We start from the raw sequence: 14,527 nt of genomic DNA, 5'->3' as shown, positions 1-14,527 counted from the left end.
CCACTTCATCAGATGCATGGAGTGGAAAATACAGGAGCTGGTATAAATACATTAAAGGATGGGAGTTGCCTTACCAGATGTGAGATTAGTCTAACAAGACAATTCACTTAACAGCAGGATACCAAAGGAGGAAAAATAACTTTTGAATTGATAATGAAAGTGGCCCACTTCAGATAGTTGACAAGAAGGTGTGAGTAACAGTAGGGGAAAATTAGTATTGGGAAAATTAAAAAACCAGTAGGAGAACACTTCAGTATTTCTGGTCACTCAATAACACACCTAAAAGTGGCAATTCTTCAACAAAAAAACTTCAGAAACAGACTCCAGTGTGAAACTGCAGAACTGGAATTAATTTGCAAACTGGACACCATCAGATTAGGCCTGAATAAAGACTGGGAGTGGCTGGGTCATTACAAAACCTAAACCTAATTTCCTCCTACTGTTACTCACACCTTCTTGTCACCTGTCTGAAATGGGCCACTCTCATTACCACTTCAAAAGTTATTTTTCCTCTCTTGGTATCCTGCTGTTTAGTGAAGTGTCTCGTTAGACTGACCTCACACTTGGTAAGGCAACTCCCATCCTTTCATGTATTTATACCTGCTCCCTTATTTTCCACTCCGTGAATCCGATGAAGTGGGTTATAGCCCACGAAAGCTTATGCCCAAATAAATTTGTTAGTCTCTAAGGTGCCACAAGGACGCCTCTTTTTTTTTTTTAATTGTGGAAATTACTTTCAGTGTATATTTACTATATGTATTTAGAAGATACTGATTACCATAGTATTTGAAGCTGAATTTGGGACCATTGTCTCCATAATTTAGGAAAGCTGAGACTATACATCTTTAGTGAAGTGCATCCACAACAATTCTGGCTGAGGTTATGAATTCTGAAGCAGGATTTACCCAATGTTTATATGCATTTTAGAAGAGAAAATAAGCATGAGAAGCTCTGTCATAAAAGTCTGCATAAAAGATCCTAAAACAAAACAGTGGAATGATGCAAATGATTGTTTGAGATAATAATTAATCCAGGTTATAGGCTGAAATTGAGGTATCTGGAGATTAGCATCTAAGAAGCTTGGGCAATAAACCACAAAAGACGATTACAATATAGAGCAAACTGAATGCACCAGCAAAAAAGAAGTAACTATTTTGCATGCTTCTAAAAGAAGGGAATAGAGGGACATGGTCAGTAACCACACATGCAGTCTAAAATAAAATAAAAGGGTGTTTGCTTTTGTGTGTTTGTACAGGCAGGGTCTTGATGGTTCACATAACGTTTGTCTGCTTTTTAATGTTAGTTTGTTTAAGTAACTTAATTAACTACTTTTGGGAGGGATATTTATTTATTCCTCCCACCCCTCCCACACACACACAAAAAAGAGATGAGGGATTCTAACTTGAAAAATATGGCAGTATTGATTCAATACAACTAGCTATCTTAATGCATTAAATTCAAACTAATGTTGCTTAACATGTACATTATATAAATACACTTTTTGTCTCTCATGGGGGTTCTAGCAGTCCTAATTAAAGTGATGTAAAGTTTTCATAGAATTTTTAATATGCAAGTCAAAGTTGTTTGTGTTTAAAATATGACAAGCCAAGGAGGAGGAGTTGGTACGTTGGAAAAGTTTAGTGTGCTGTATAACCTAGTAGAACAAGAGAGCTCCGATGCCTGAGGTTGCTGAGTCAAGACAATTTAAACAAAGAATTTTATGCAATTTACTCTGTGGAGAAATAGTGAAAATATAACTGAATGCAATTATGTCATTTACACTGCTCGTTTAAGTAGTTTCAAAGTAAAAAGAGTTTTTATGCAGTCTTGAACCAGCAATAGTACTCTTGTTGTACTCAGCAGGCTACAGAGAGAGTTGAAGGATACATATAATAAAATTCTGGGTATCTACTATTTAGGAAAACAAGAAACTGTGGCACAGATTTTTCAGTACTTAGTACTTAGGCCAAAAGTCACTTGACTTAAATGGGATCTATGGCTTCTCAAGCTACATACTTGCATATTTTATATGGATTTAGAAGCCTAACTTTAGGCACCCAGGTTTGAAATTTTTGGCCTGTCTATCTTTAGTGTCAAGTTTATAAAATATATGTTGCATGCTCACTGACAACCTTCATATTCTGCATAACTCATAATTCCGCTTACTGTTGATAGTTCACAAATTTCATGTTTCTGCAACTCTCTTGTAAAGAGGGGTACACCTGTGATTTCATCTGCAAAGACATGAAATCCTAATGCTAAACCAGAAGTTATGGGGTTGATGCAGAAATTATGAGGTGAGGTTCTATGGTCTGTGCTCTGATATACAGGAGGTCAGACTGCATAATAATGATCCCTGGTGGTCTTAAAAAAATCTATGAATACTGAACAAATGTAAATCAATAAACAAGGAGCAGGGCAACTATTATACGAATGTAATAAATGACTTGGATAGGACCAGTGGTGAACTGGAGCCGGTTCGCAACAGTTCGCTAGAACCGGTTGTTAAATTTAGAAGCCCTTTTAGAACCGGTTGTTCCGCGAGGGACAACCGGTTCTAAAAGGGCTTCTAAATTTAACCAGCCCAAAATGATGCCTTAGGCACCAACTCCAAGGGTGCTCCAGCCCTGGAGCACCCAAGGGGAAAATTTGGTGGGTGCAGAGCACCCACCGGCAGCTCCCCACCCCACCCCCAGCTCGCCTCCGCGCCTCCTCCCCTGAATGCGCCGCCCCGCTCTGCTTCTCCGCCCCCCACCCCGGCTTCCCGCGAATCAGCTGTTCACGTGGGAAGCCAGGGCAGGCTGAGAAGCAAGCAGCGGCTTCCTGCTCAGGCCCAGGGAGGCGGAGGTGAGCTTGGGCGGGGGGTGGGCGCGAGGAGGGCCGTCCACGCCGCAGCAGGTAACCCGGGGGGGGGGGGACGCATAGGGGAACCGCTCCCCGCCCCAGCTCACCTCCGCCACCCTCGACCTGAGCGGAAAGCCTGCTTCTCAGCCCTCCCCAGCTTTCTGCCAAACAGCTGATTCGCGGGAAGCCGGCGGGGGGTGGGGGGGCGCGGAGAAGCAGAGCGGTACGTTCAGGGGAGGAGGTGGAGCGGAGGTGAGCTGGGGCCGGGCGCGGGGTGGGGAGCTGCCGATGGGTGCTCTGCACCCACCAATTTTTCCCATGGGTGCTACAGCTCCGGAGCACCCAGGGAGTTGGCGCCTAAGGCACCACTTTTAATGTGATCAGTGGGGGGCAGCCGCTCCCCCTGCTCCCCCCTAGCTACGCTCCCCCGCCCCTAGGAGCCAGAGGGACCTGCCGGATGCTTCCTGGGAGCTGCCCCAGGTAAGCACCATCGGGACTCCCCACCTCGCCCCCCGGCAGGTGCCTCTGGCTCTTGGGGGGGGGGGCACCCACTACGGTGGCCCACAAGACCCCTCCTGCCCGGTTCTGGGGGCAGTCAGGGGACAGGAGAGGGGGGTGGATGGGGCAGGGGTCCGGGAGGGTGTCAAGGAATGTGTGGGGGTTGGATGGGGCAGGAGTCCCGAGGGGCGGGGTGGGCAACGACCCCCTCATGGGGTGAGGAGGGAACCCGTTGTTGAGATTTTGGCAGCTCATCACTGGATAGGACCCTGTTTGTTCAACAATATTCCACACAATCTTTCTTTGCAATGTGTTGTTATGTACATTTGTTTCCATTGTGCTGCACAGCTACTTTCTGGTGAGACATAACAATGCCATATTAGCACATAACAGCTCTCTGTTTTAAAATATAGTTTCACCACTGAGCAACACACAAGACTTCTGACTCCCCTGAAAAGAAAGGGTGGGTTTTTTTTTTATAAATCTTAGGGGTTCTATACTATTCCAAAAATATATTTTTCCATTCACTGAAGTCTGAGAAAAGGAAAACTCTGGAAATTGTCTCCTGCTCCTATTGATTGTTGGATATTGTTGCCTAGAGATAATATATAAGCCACAGCAAAGCACTTTTAACAACTGGATTTTGATGCAGCGTTCATATTATTTCTGAAGTACTGACCTGTGCAGCTGTCTTATTTTAGAATACCTCACAGGGATTAGACAGTCAGCAAAGCAGCATCTCTGTGTAATCATGCAAATCTCAAGAGCTTATAGAAACTAACACTTGAAAAAAAAATTCTGACATTTCAGCAGAAAAACAGTACATCTTTCCTTTCTCTCACTGCCCTTTGAACTACTGAAAAACATTTCTCAGAGGAATATCTGAGTGGGATGACATTGTAGGGGAATTATTCTAGGATGACTTATAAGTACTAAGAACTTATATTAACTTGGATACATTAGTAAAAAAGGTATCTTCAAAGGCACACTTCCAAAAATAAAAAAGTATTGATTTTATTAATATTTCCAGTCATCATTAAAAATAAAAATATTAAAAACCTAATTTACTCTTCACCACTTCTATGGTTTGTTTTATTTTCACATTTTACTTAGCTTGAAATGGCCAAGAATAATGAATATTTAATTTTAATAAATAAAACTTAGCAATGTTAGGTCTTTGAAAATGAAAGCCTTTTAGAGCAGTGGTTCTCAACCAGGGGTGCAGGGCCCCCCTGGAGGGACATGAAAAGGTTTCAGGAGGGCCGCCAAGTAGGGCCAGTGTTGGACTTGCTGGGGCCCAGGGCAGAAAGCCAAAGCCCCACTGCATGGGACTGAAGACGGGGGCCCTAAGTCCCACCACTTGGGGCTGAAGCCTGAGCAATGTAGTTTTGCTGGGGACCCCATAGTATGGGGCCCGGGGCAAATGCCCTGCTTGCTACTCCCTAATGCTGGCCCTGGCTTTTATATGCAGAAAACCAGCTCCTGTGGCATAGGTGGGCAGTGGAGTTTTTATAGTATGTTGGGGGGGGGGGGGGCTCAGAAAGAAAAAGGTTGAGAACCCCTGTTTTAGAGTATAAAAAGAAAAAAGTTTAAAAGCAGAAAGCTATTTAGGATTGAAAATAGCTATTGAACATCAATAAATATTATTTTTTAGTACATGTGCTGTCAAAAATCCAGCTGTCTGCTTAATTTCATAGCTTCATAGAGTCTAAAGCCAGAAGGGACCACAGTGATAATCTAGTTTGACTTTCTGTATAACACAGACTATACAACTTCCTCAAAATAATTCCTAGAGCAGATGTTTTAGAAAAACATCCAGTCTTAATTTTAAAATTGTCAGTGATGAAGAATCCACCATGACCCTTGGTAAGTTGTTCCAATGGTTAAGTACTCTCACCATTAAAAATTCATGCCTTATTTCCAGTGTATTGGCTTAATGAAGACACTAGATGTTAGCACGTAGTTCTTGTATTACAGATGGTTCTTGTGTAGTAGAGCACAGAGTTTTTCAGCACAGTGTAGGTATATCATTCCAGCAGCTGAGGACAAATTCACCACAGGGGAATGTGAACCACTGAATACAAGTGTGGAGAAATACTCCCTACTGGGGCTTGACCCAGGGAATTTTGTATCCATAATCAATATCTCTACTATTTTAATATTATTTCATATTTATAGACAGTGCCATAGATGTGCATTAAGCTTTTACACAAAGATTAAAGATACAGCTACCTTTCCCAAGGGCATGCAGTCTAGGGTAGGTAATGCAGGAGATGGTGTGATTTACGGTATTGGATATGGCAGACATGTCAAGCAGGGTGGGGATGAAAAGGAGCTCCTTTAGTTGTCCGGATTGAAGGAATTATTAACCTTCACAAGACTAGTCTCGTTATAGTGGAGAGGGTGGAAATCAGATTATAAATGATCAAGGAATGACCAATGAAGAAAGCAAGCCAGCAGGAGTAGAAAGCACACTCAGGGAGCTTGGACATTAAAGGATGATGGGTGGAGGAGAAGAATTCTTTAAAGTAAGTGTTTTGGGATAATGAAGGCTGAGGAAAAGAAGCCAAACCATCTCACCTGTGGGTGGTGAAGAGCCTGTTTAATCAAAACTGTGTTCACTTGTGTCATAAATATAAAGGGAAGGGTAAACCCCCTTTGAAATCCCTCCTGGCCAGGGGAAAGCTCCTCTCACCTGTAAAGGGTTAAGAAGTTAAAGGTAACCTCGCTGGCACCTGACCAAAATGACCAATGAGGAGACAAGATACTTTCAAAAGCTGGGAGGAGGGAGAGAAACAAAGGGTCTGTGTGTCTGTCTATAGTCTGTCTTTGTCGGGGATAGACCAGGAATGGAGTCTTAGAACTTTTAGTAAGTAATCTAGCTAGGTATGTGTTAGATTATGATTTCTTTAAATGGCTGAGAAAAGAATTGTGCTGAATAGAATAACTATTTCTGTCTGTGTATCTTTTTTGTAACTTAAGGTTTTGCCTAGAGGGGTTCTCTATGTTTTGAATCTAATTACCCTGTAAGGTATCTACCATCCTGATTTTACAGGGGGGATTTCTTTATTTCTATTTACTTCTATTTCTATTAAAAGTCTTCTTGTAAGAAAACTGAATGCTTTTTCATTGTTCTCAGATCCAAGGGTTTGGGTCTGTAGTCACCTAGGCAAATTGGTGAGGCTTTTTACCAAAGCTTGTCCAGAAAGTGGGGTGCAAGGTTTTGGGAAGTATTTTGGGGGGAAGGACATGTCCAAACAGCTCTTCCCCAGTAACCAGTATTTGTTTGGTGGTGGTAGCGGCCAATCCAAGGAAAAAGGGTGGAATATTTTGTACCCTGGGGAAGTTTTGACCTAAGCTGGTAAAGAGACGCTTAGGAGGTTTTTCATGCAGGTCCCCACATCTGTACCCTAGCGTTCAGAGTGGGGAAGGAACCTTGACAACTTGGTTGCTGATGTTAGTCCTTTCCAGTATGAGGAAATTTTTTGTTATATTGTGGATAAACTTTATCAGATTTAGACTGAACTGAGCGTAGCCATGGAAGCAAGGCAATATCTGAAGGAAACAAATGTCAGGTATTCTCTCCTTTGGTTTCAACCAGTGTCATTTTCCACAACTTGTACCACATACCACAACTAGCGTGGGTCCTTGTTTCTCCTGGCTGGTGAAAGTCAGTGGAGAATTACTGGGTCCTGTGCTTGAGCTTGTCAGTGCCTCTGTGGAGGAGGGCAAGGTGCTGACTGGAAATGTGTTTTGACGTCTGCTCAAAGAGCCATCTCTTGATGTTCACAATCTGTTGACTATCAACCAGTATCTAATCTTCTATTTTTGATTAATATTAAAGAAAAGGTTGTGGCAAGATGACCTTTCTGGGTGCCTCTGACTTCTTGTCCCTGGGAAACTGGGATTTCAACATGGGGCAGCACACACATTATTCTTATTTCATTGGGTGATGATCTGATGACCTGATCTAAGGATCAGGTGCCCATATTGATACTGTTAGATTTATCCTTTGCCTTTGGTACCATTGATCATAGGGTGGTGTTGATGTTTGTGATTCCTGATAGGAATAGAGGGATTATTCTTCTGTGGCTTCATTCCTTCTTTGCTGAGGGACACCAAAGGATTTTGTTGGCAAATTATCTTCTGCCCCAGGTGTCTTATATATGGTACCATAAGTATCTACTCTGCCATTTCTCAAAATCAATGTGTATATAATGTGAAGAGAGTTAGTGTGGAGATGTAGGCTGAAGTGGTTTCAGTATGCTGATGGCCCCCAACTTTATATATCTATCTCATCCAGCTCAAAAAAAGGCCATCACATGTATTTCTCAGAGCCTGGGTGAGACTGGTGCAGGGATGAAAACCAGTGGGCTGAGACACAGTCCTGAAAAGAGTGAGATGATAATGGTGGCAAAGTAAAGACATCAGAACATTTTGCAGATGTTCTGCAATCCCCAAGACTGAAAGGAGATTCTCCATCACTTGTAACCAAAGTTTACAACTTGGTTCTGGATAGAGTTCCAGCTGCTTTTAGACAGCTAAATAGCAGCAGTGATCAAGAGTGTAGTTTATTTCCTCCCCCTTCTGTTTCTGACCACACAGTTATGGCCTTTCCTCACAAATGCAGAGCTTGCCAACACAATACATTTTTCTCACCTCTATAGTATACTTTTGCAATAAATTCTACAGGGGGCTAAATCCTAAATCCAGTCAGAAGCTGAAGCTAGTGGAGAATCTGACAATCAGAGTATCTTGCCATAAGCATATGACTCTCATGCTCTCAGACCTCCTCTGACTGCCTATTGTCCACAGGGTGTAGTTAAGATGATGGTTTTGACCTATTAAACTCTAAATGGTTTGGTATTTTCCTACCTGGGAGACCCCCCTCTCTTGCCATGTCAGGCTGCCATATCTGGGATGAGAAGCAGCACTTGAGTTAGATGCCCTTCAGTATAAAACAGAGGGAGTTGACTCAGAGAGCCTGATGGCTCACACACTTGTTCCAAAAGAGGATGAATCTGTTGTAAAGCCCATCTGTTTCATCTGGCATTTGCTGAAGTTGGATGTGAGATTTTTGTAATGTGTGTGCTGACTGATGTTTGGGTGGGAGGAGAAATGTGCTGCTGTTCTGCTGATTTTTCGTATCATTTCTTTAATTATGAGAGAGGAGACTTACAGCCCAGGATAGTATCCTTTTATGTTGTATTGAAATCCAAATACATAAATAAGGTGCTGGTTTTAGCAGCACTCAGAGCCGCTCTCAGACCGACAGGTAGTCTAGGACATGGCTTATACAAGTTTAGTATCACGCTCAGCATGCTACCTGTTCTGACTCCATCCAAGAAAGGATCTTCACCCTTCCCAGTCAAGCCCGTGGGTACAATATAAGGATTACATTTCTGCTTTGCACATTTTGCCCAGCTTTAATGAAAACTTCAGAAGTGCAGGGAGAGGAAGAAATGAACAGACTGAAAATCTTGCTTCATCATGAAACCAGCTCTGTAGCATGCTCTCTTCATCAGTAACGGAATGTAATTGCTACTACAAAATCCATCATCCAAATACAGAAAGTCTCAATGAGCAACAGCTAACCGAAGAACAGGTGATGCAAACCTCTCTGATGCAAGTTTTCTAGTAGACAACAGTGTCAAGCTTTTTCTGGATATAAAGCCTCCTAGTGCAATGTGCATTTGGCAAAGAGACTACAAATTCAGTGCTAATTTGAACAGTAGGACCTTAGTCAAAAAGAGATTCAAAACATTTAATCAATTTATCCACAATAAATATTTTTCACCTATTTTTTAGGAACTGGCAACTGCTATTGCCTGGTGCCCCATACACATACACCTTCCAGTAATATCTGTGATGCATCCGATGAAGTGAGCTGTAGCTCACGAAAGCTTATGCTCAAATAAATTGGTTAGTCTCTAAGGTGCCACAAGTACTCCTTTTCTTTTTGTGATGAGTGGGACACTTTCATTTGAACAATGTGTGGCATTGTTTGTTTGAGACCTAAACTGCCATGTTTCTTTTTTAATTACTATTCATAGCCTCAAATGATGACGCATTAAAGAGAAAGTGTCCTGTTATTTACGGAGTAAAGTAGAAGTAATGTTTGGAGATTATTCAGTCTGAGTCCCTTTCAGGGGCAGGGGCAGGAAGAAGCTTCAGCTTTAACTTTATATTTCCAGGTTGGTGCCAGTTTCAACTGGACATTTCAGGCCTAATTTTGCTTTATGCTGGATTTTGCTGATGGACTAAAACAGGCTACAGGAATCCCAGGGTTAGGGTGGATTTGTAACAGCACAAGGTACCAGTAACCCCATTCTGTAGGGGGTCTGCACAACCCCTAGAGCGGTCAATGTTGGCTGAGGAGGGTATTGGAGGATTCACAAATCGGGGTAACACTTCCAGGTAAGTCTTCCCGCTTAAAGAATGGGGGTTGGAAAAATTGATTTTTTAACTTTCTCCTTTCTAAGCCACTGTGGCTGGGTATATAACATTTTGAATGTAACTGAATTTGGCATTTAGCAATTTTCTTTAGTATTTCTATACTTTCAATTATTATTTCAAATTACAGTAGTTATGTTCTCTTTAAAATATTCATAAATATTTAGCTTGTGGTCATAGTGGACCACAAGTTACATATGAGTCAACAGTGTAAGGCTGTTGCAAAAAAAGCGAACATCATTCTGGGATGTATTAGCAGCAATGTTGTAAGCAAGACACGAGAAGTAATTCTTCCACTCTACTCTGTGCTGGTTAGGCCTTAACTGGAGTACTTTGTCCAGTTCTGGGTGCCACATTTCAAGAAGGATGTGGACAAATTGGAGAGAGTCCAGATATGAGCAACAAAAATAGCTTTATACTTGTTGCAGAACAGCTTTCATTTGGAAATATTTATTATCCAAATTATTTAGCCCAAGAGACATATTCTAGAATACTCTGCCCCTTGTAAATAACACAGCCATCCCAAATTTCATGCCAATTAAAGCCTTCATACCACATCATACATAATCGATTGTCCCACATTCAGTAGGTAGGTGGATTATGCATGTATATATAATGTATGTATGCATGCACGTATAAATGTAAATAAAATATCGTACGTAAATCTTTTGACGCATTTTTGGCTTCTCTTCATATTGCTGTCACCAATAATTCAACCATGACTATCGCAATCTGTTCTTTCGCTACTCCAGACTGTGTTTCATTTGCCATGTGCAATATCCTCCAGTATAATAGGAAAAAAGTGATTTTTTCTATATTTTGTGAGAATAGAGAGAACTCAAGTGCAAACTAAAATTGTGTAGTATCATCACTGGCAACAGGTACTTAGCATTTTAGTGCCTTATATGTTTAAAGCACTATTGAGACATTGAATAGTAAATCCTCACAACTCACCTGTGAGACAGATCAATAAGCATTACTATCCTCACTGTACAGACGGAGAAATTGAAATAGAAAGGTGAAGTGACTTGTCCAAGACAACACAGCAAGTCACTGACAATGCCAGAATTAAGATTCTGGACTTCATGGCTCAGCAGTGTGCTTATTCCTTCAGACAACAATGAATTCCAATACCAGCACTTGCATAAAGATGGTCAAAACAATTACTGACTCAGAGAAGGTAGCAGCAGCTGTGCATGTATACATTTGGTCTACGCTGCAGTTTTAGTTCTGGCACAGTGTTGGGAATGCAAGTAGCAAGATCTTTGAGGGTAGCCAGAAGAATAGTAAACTATACAGAATAACTGCTAAATATTTTTACTGTGTGACAGAGAATTAAAAAAAAAAAAGGTAAAATAAGTAATTCTGATACAGTCCTGTCAGTTGACAAGACATTTAAAAAGTCTGACTCTTTTACCAAAATCTCCTTGACTGGAAGCATAACGTTAGATGAAGATATGCTTAAATCAGAAGCGATTTCCCTTAAGTATGCTCATCATAGAAATATAAGGTGGAAGAGACCTCAAGATGACTTCTAGTTCAGCCCCCTGCACTAAATCAGGACCAAATATACCTAGAATATCATCACTTCACTTTTGCATAATATGGGGACATGCTTAGAAACATCCCAGAAAATAGAGATTATTTGCTGTGAGGTTTCAAAGATTTGAGGAAGAAGCGGAAGTTTTAATTTAGAGCTGTTTACAGAACAGGAGGTTCCAAAGGAAGGATGTTTCCATTCAGTTACTAGTGGTGGAAGTAGTAGCCTTTAAAGATTTTCACATCACTACGTGAATTGTCCTTCCCTTCTATGGAAATTCTCACTCTTTAAGGGCGAACATTTTCATAAATATCTCTAGTATTCTTTGGTGTGGGATGCAGAACAGTAGAGGGGCCTCCATGTGAGGTTTTTCCTGTTTGAGTGGCTTCTAGTTAGTTTCATGTTACTTTAAAAACTGTTTGATTAGGAATTTGTTAGGGGGAAATGTTGCAAGATATAGGAGAAGCAAAAAAAAAATTCCATTTCAGTGATGAGTGTCTTAATTTTGGAGTCTTTCTCCATAGTGTTTCTTATTCCTGGTGCCTTTCTTTTTTTTTTTTTTAAAGAATCATATATAATAATAGCAGATGTTCCCCTGCTACCTTAATGTAGGTCATGGTCTGTTCCAATAACAGTAACAATTTTCTTCTTGAGCTGTAACACTGCTCTCTACCATCTTGCCAAAAGATTTTTGTTCTGTTTTGAAAGGAATATTTTTCACATTTATAAATTATAAAAGAAAAGAGCTATAGTAACATTCAACATGAACTTTGGGGCATGACACAGTTTGAGGCTGTTGTTGTTGTTAGTCTTGCCTATCAAATTTTGGCACATGGAAATTATCCTAATGGACCCTAACCTTTCCAGGCAGGTGTACCAGGTTATCAAACAAACATCAACTGTACTAGTTCAGATAACACACTGAACTGAACTGATCTGATATGGCCACTACCCTCTCCTTGCTTTAAATATGTCCTCAAGCACCACCACTACTATAATGTTGATACAAAATCAGCCAATTAATGATTGGTAAAAAAGCAAATACATGTATGAAAAAAAGTACATGTTTCTCTCTGTGCACCCTTCAAGTGTCACTTGTCTCCTTAGTCTGTAAATTCTTTGGGGCAAGAACTGTCTCTTCATACACATTTCTACAGCGTCTAACATAATGAGGTCCTGATCCTAACTGGAGCTCTGGGCATTATTGTAATGTTGTTTTTTTTAAATCTATGCCCACTGCTTCCAACTCATGTTTATTTCTGGCTGCTCTTAATAAAGCTGAACATTTGGAGCAGCCAAGTTCCACATGGGTTAGAGAGCACACAATATCATGAGAAGTGGGCACCAAAGCATAGCAGACAAACTCACTGTTAAAACCACCATCCTGCAAGCTCTCCATGTAAAGAACTAACATGGAAATCAACTGAACTTTCATTCCTGTAGGGCTTGCCAACCTTAAGACAGGAATGGGAGGGAAAGCCAAAAGTACACAGAAGTATGAAGCTCCAGTGCTGAGGCACCTGTAATTGGTTGGGAGCAACAGTTCTGATTTGTAGCAGTAAGTAGCTTAACTGCCAAAATGTTACAATATTTAATTCAGATTTGACCCATCTAACGTGTCTCTGCAAGATTTGCCAAACATACATTCCCAGCATTAACAGCTTATCAACCTCTTCAATTTCAAACAAAATTCATAAAATTAAGAAATAAAACAAAACAGTATTGTACTTACCGACCGTGATAGAGGACTCACAGTGGTAGTAGCCATTGGGTTGCTTTTTTTTCAACATGGAGCAAAGATCTAGGCGGTACAGAGTTTCATCTCCAAAATAGTGGTTTTTAAAATTCTCATACAGGTTCGGGTCAATTTTTTTCACCTTTAAATAATCAAAATAAAATTACATTAGTCATTTCACTAGGAGACCAGATTTTCATTTTTATTTTTTATGGTTCTGTTTGGAACAAATGTTTTTTAGAATGAATTTAGAAATATAAATAAATAAAACATTACACTGTAATGTGCCTGATCCTTTGGTCTGGCTGAGCTGTGCTCAGTGCAGGACCTGAGGAGAAGGGGAGAAAAAGTGGCATTACACCACCTTTATGCTACCCGCCCCCCCCCCCCCCAACCCTGTGCGAGTTCAGCCCCCAGCACGAGTTAGAGCGGTCTTAGAGCAGCCCTAACTTCCAATGGCTTGTAACAGCCCCCAAAGGGCCATTATGTAACTGGGGATTATTGGCTCTGTCCACTCTACTCGCAGGAAATTTCCCACTATTGGGAGAATCCCACTTGGCTGTTTATAGCAGCTTTCCTCGTGCCTTTAGACCACCAGAGCAGGGTGGTTTCTACCCAGCCAAACTAGGCTTTTTGCCCTGCTTGTTGACATTTATAAACTTTCATATACTTTTTACAATTAAGCTTACAATTAGGGTAAATTTGTTGGCCTCGTTAACACAATAGAGCTCTTTCAGTGCACTGATTGGGAGGGGGCAGTTATAAGACAAAGCTTTTGCGCAGAGGTGTTACAAAGGGGGGAGGGGTTTGAAGTTATAGGGCATTGCTGATGAAAATGTTTGATGTGGGATTGTAACAAGGTAGTGGGTATGGGACAGGCATGCCAAGTGACACAGACTTGGCAGCCCTGTCCCTCCTGCTGATATCTCCGCTGGATTTTCACACCTGCAGCTAAGGTGTGAGCAGGCTGTAGGCATTTGCCTGCAGTTGCGCCTTCCAACTGCATGGGGCTGCTGTGGCATCAGCTAAGCTTCCTCTTTTGCTACTCCCTCTGCTGGGATTATAGTCAGGCAGGAAGAGGCAGTAGCGGCTGGCAGTGCAGCACAATCACTGCAAGATGGGAGGCCTAATATTGGCCCCAAGTGTCCACACTACTTTGGTGATCTGCACCAGGCTCCACCAATCAGAAACCCACAGCAAATACTCCAGCCCCAGATGACCAGCAAAACATCCAGTCCCCCACGTACAGCACCCACTCAACTCGGTATCCCCAGTCAATCACCTTTCTACCCACCAATACCAGGCACAGCTGTCGAATTTAATGCAGCTCCACATCCACTCATTACTGTCTGGGTTGGGGTGTGTTGACCATATGCTGAAGTTTATGGTGATATGCAAATTATGTGCACATTATTTGTAAATAGGCATAGTAGTTCATTACATTTGCAAAAAAGCCA

At 41.5% G+C, this 14,527-nt stretch overlaps 1 protein-coding gene across 3 annotated transcripts in view; it reads right to left on the bottom strand.

Moving 5' to 3' along the window:
- Positions 1–14,527, bottom strand: part of AKAP7 (A-kinase anchoring protein 7) — a 140,364-nt gene that overhangs the window by 47,922 nt on the left and 77,915 nt on the right. For all 3 annotated transcript variants that reach the window (XM_075126748.1, XM_048844570.2, XM_075126747.1), the window contains exon 7: positions 13,068–13,212. In XM_075126748.1, coding sequence (XP_074982849.1) covers positions 13,068–13,212 — 145 coding nt within the window. The remainder of the gene's footprint in view (positions 1–13,067; positions 13,213–14,527) is intronic.

This window comes from Caretta caretta, chromosome 3 (assembly GCF_965140235.1).
Source record: "Caretta caretta isolate rCarCar2 chromosome 3, rCarCar1.hap1, whole genome shotgun sequence".
In the NCBI taxonomy this organism is placed as follows: Eukaryota; Metazoa; Chordata; order Testudines; family Cheloniidae; genus Caretta; species Caretta caretta.
Note: the sequence above shows the minus strand (reverse complement) of the source record. Positions and strands in the feature narration are given on the sequence as shown.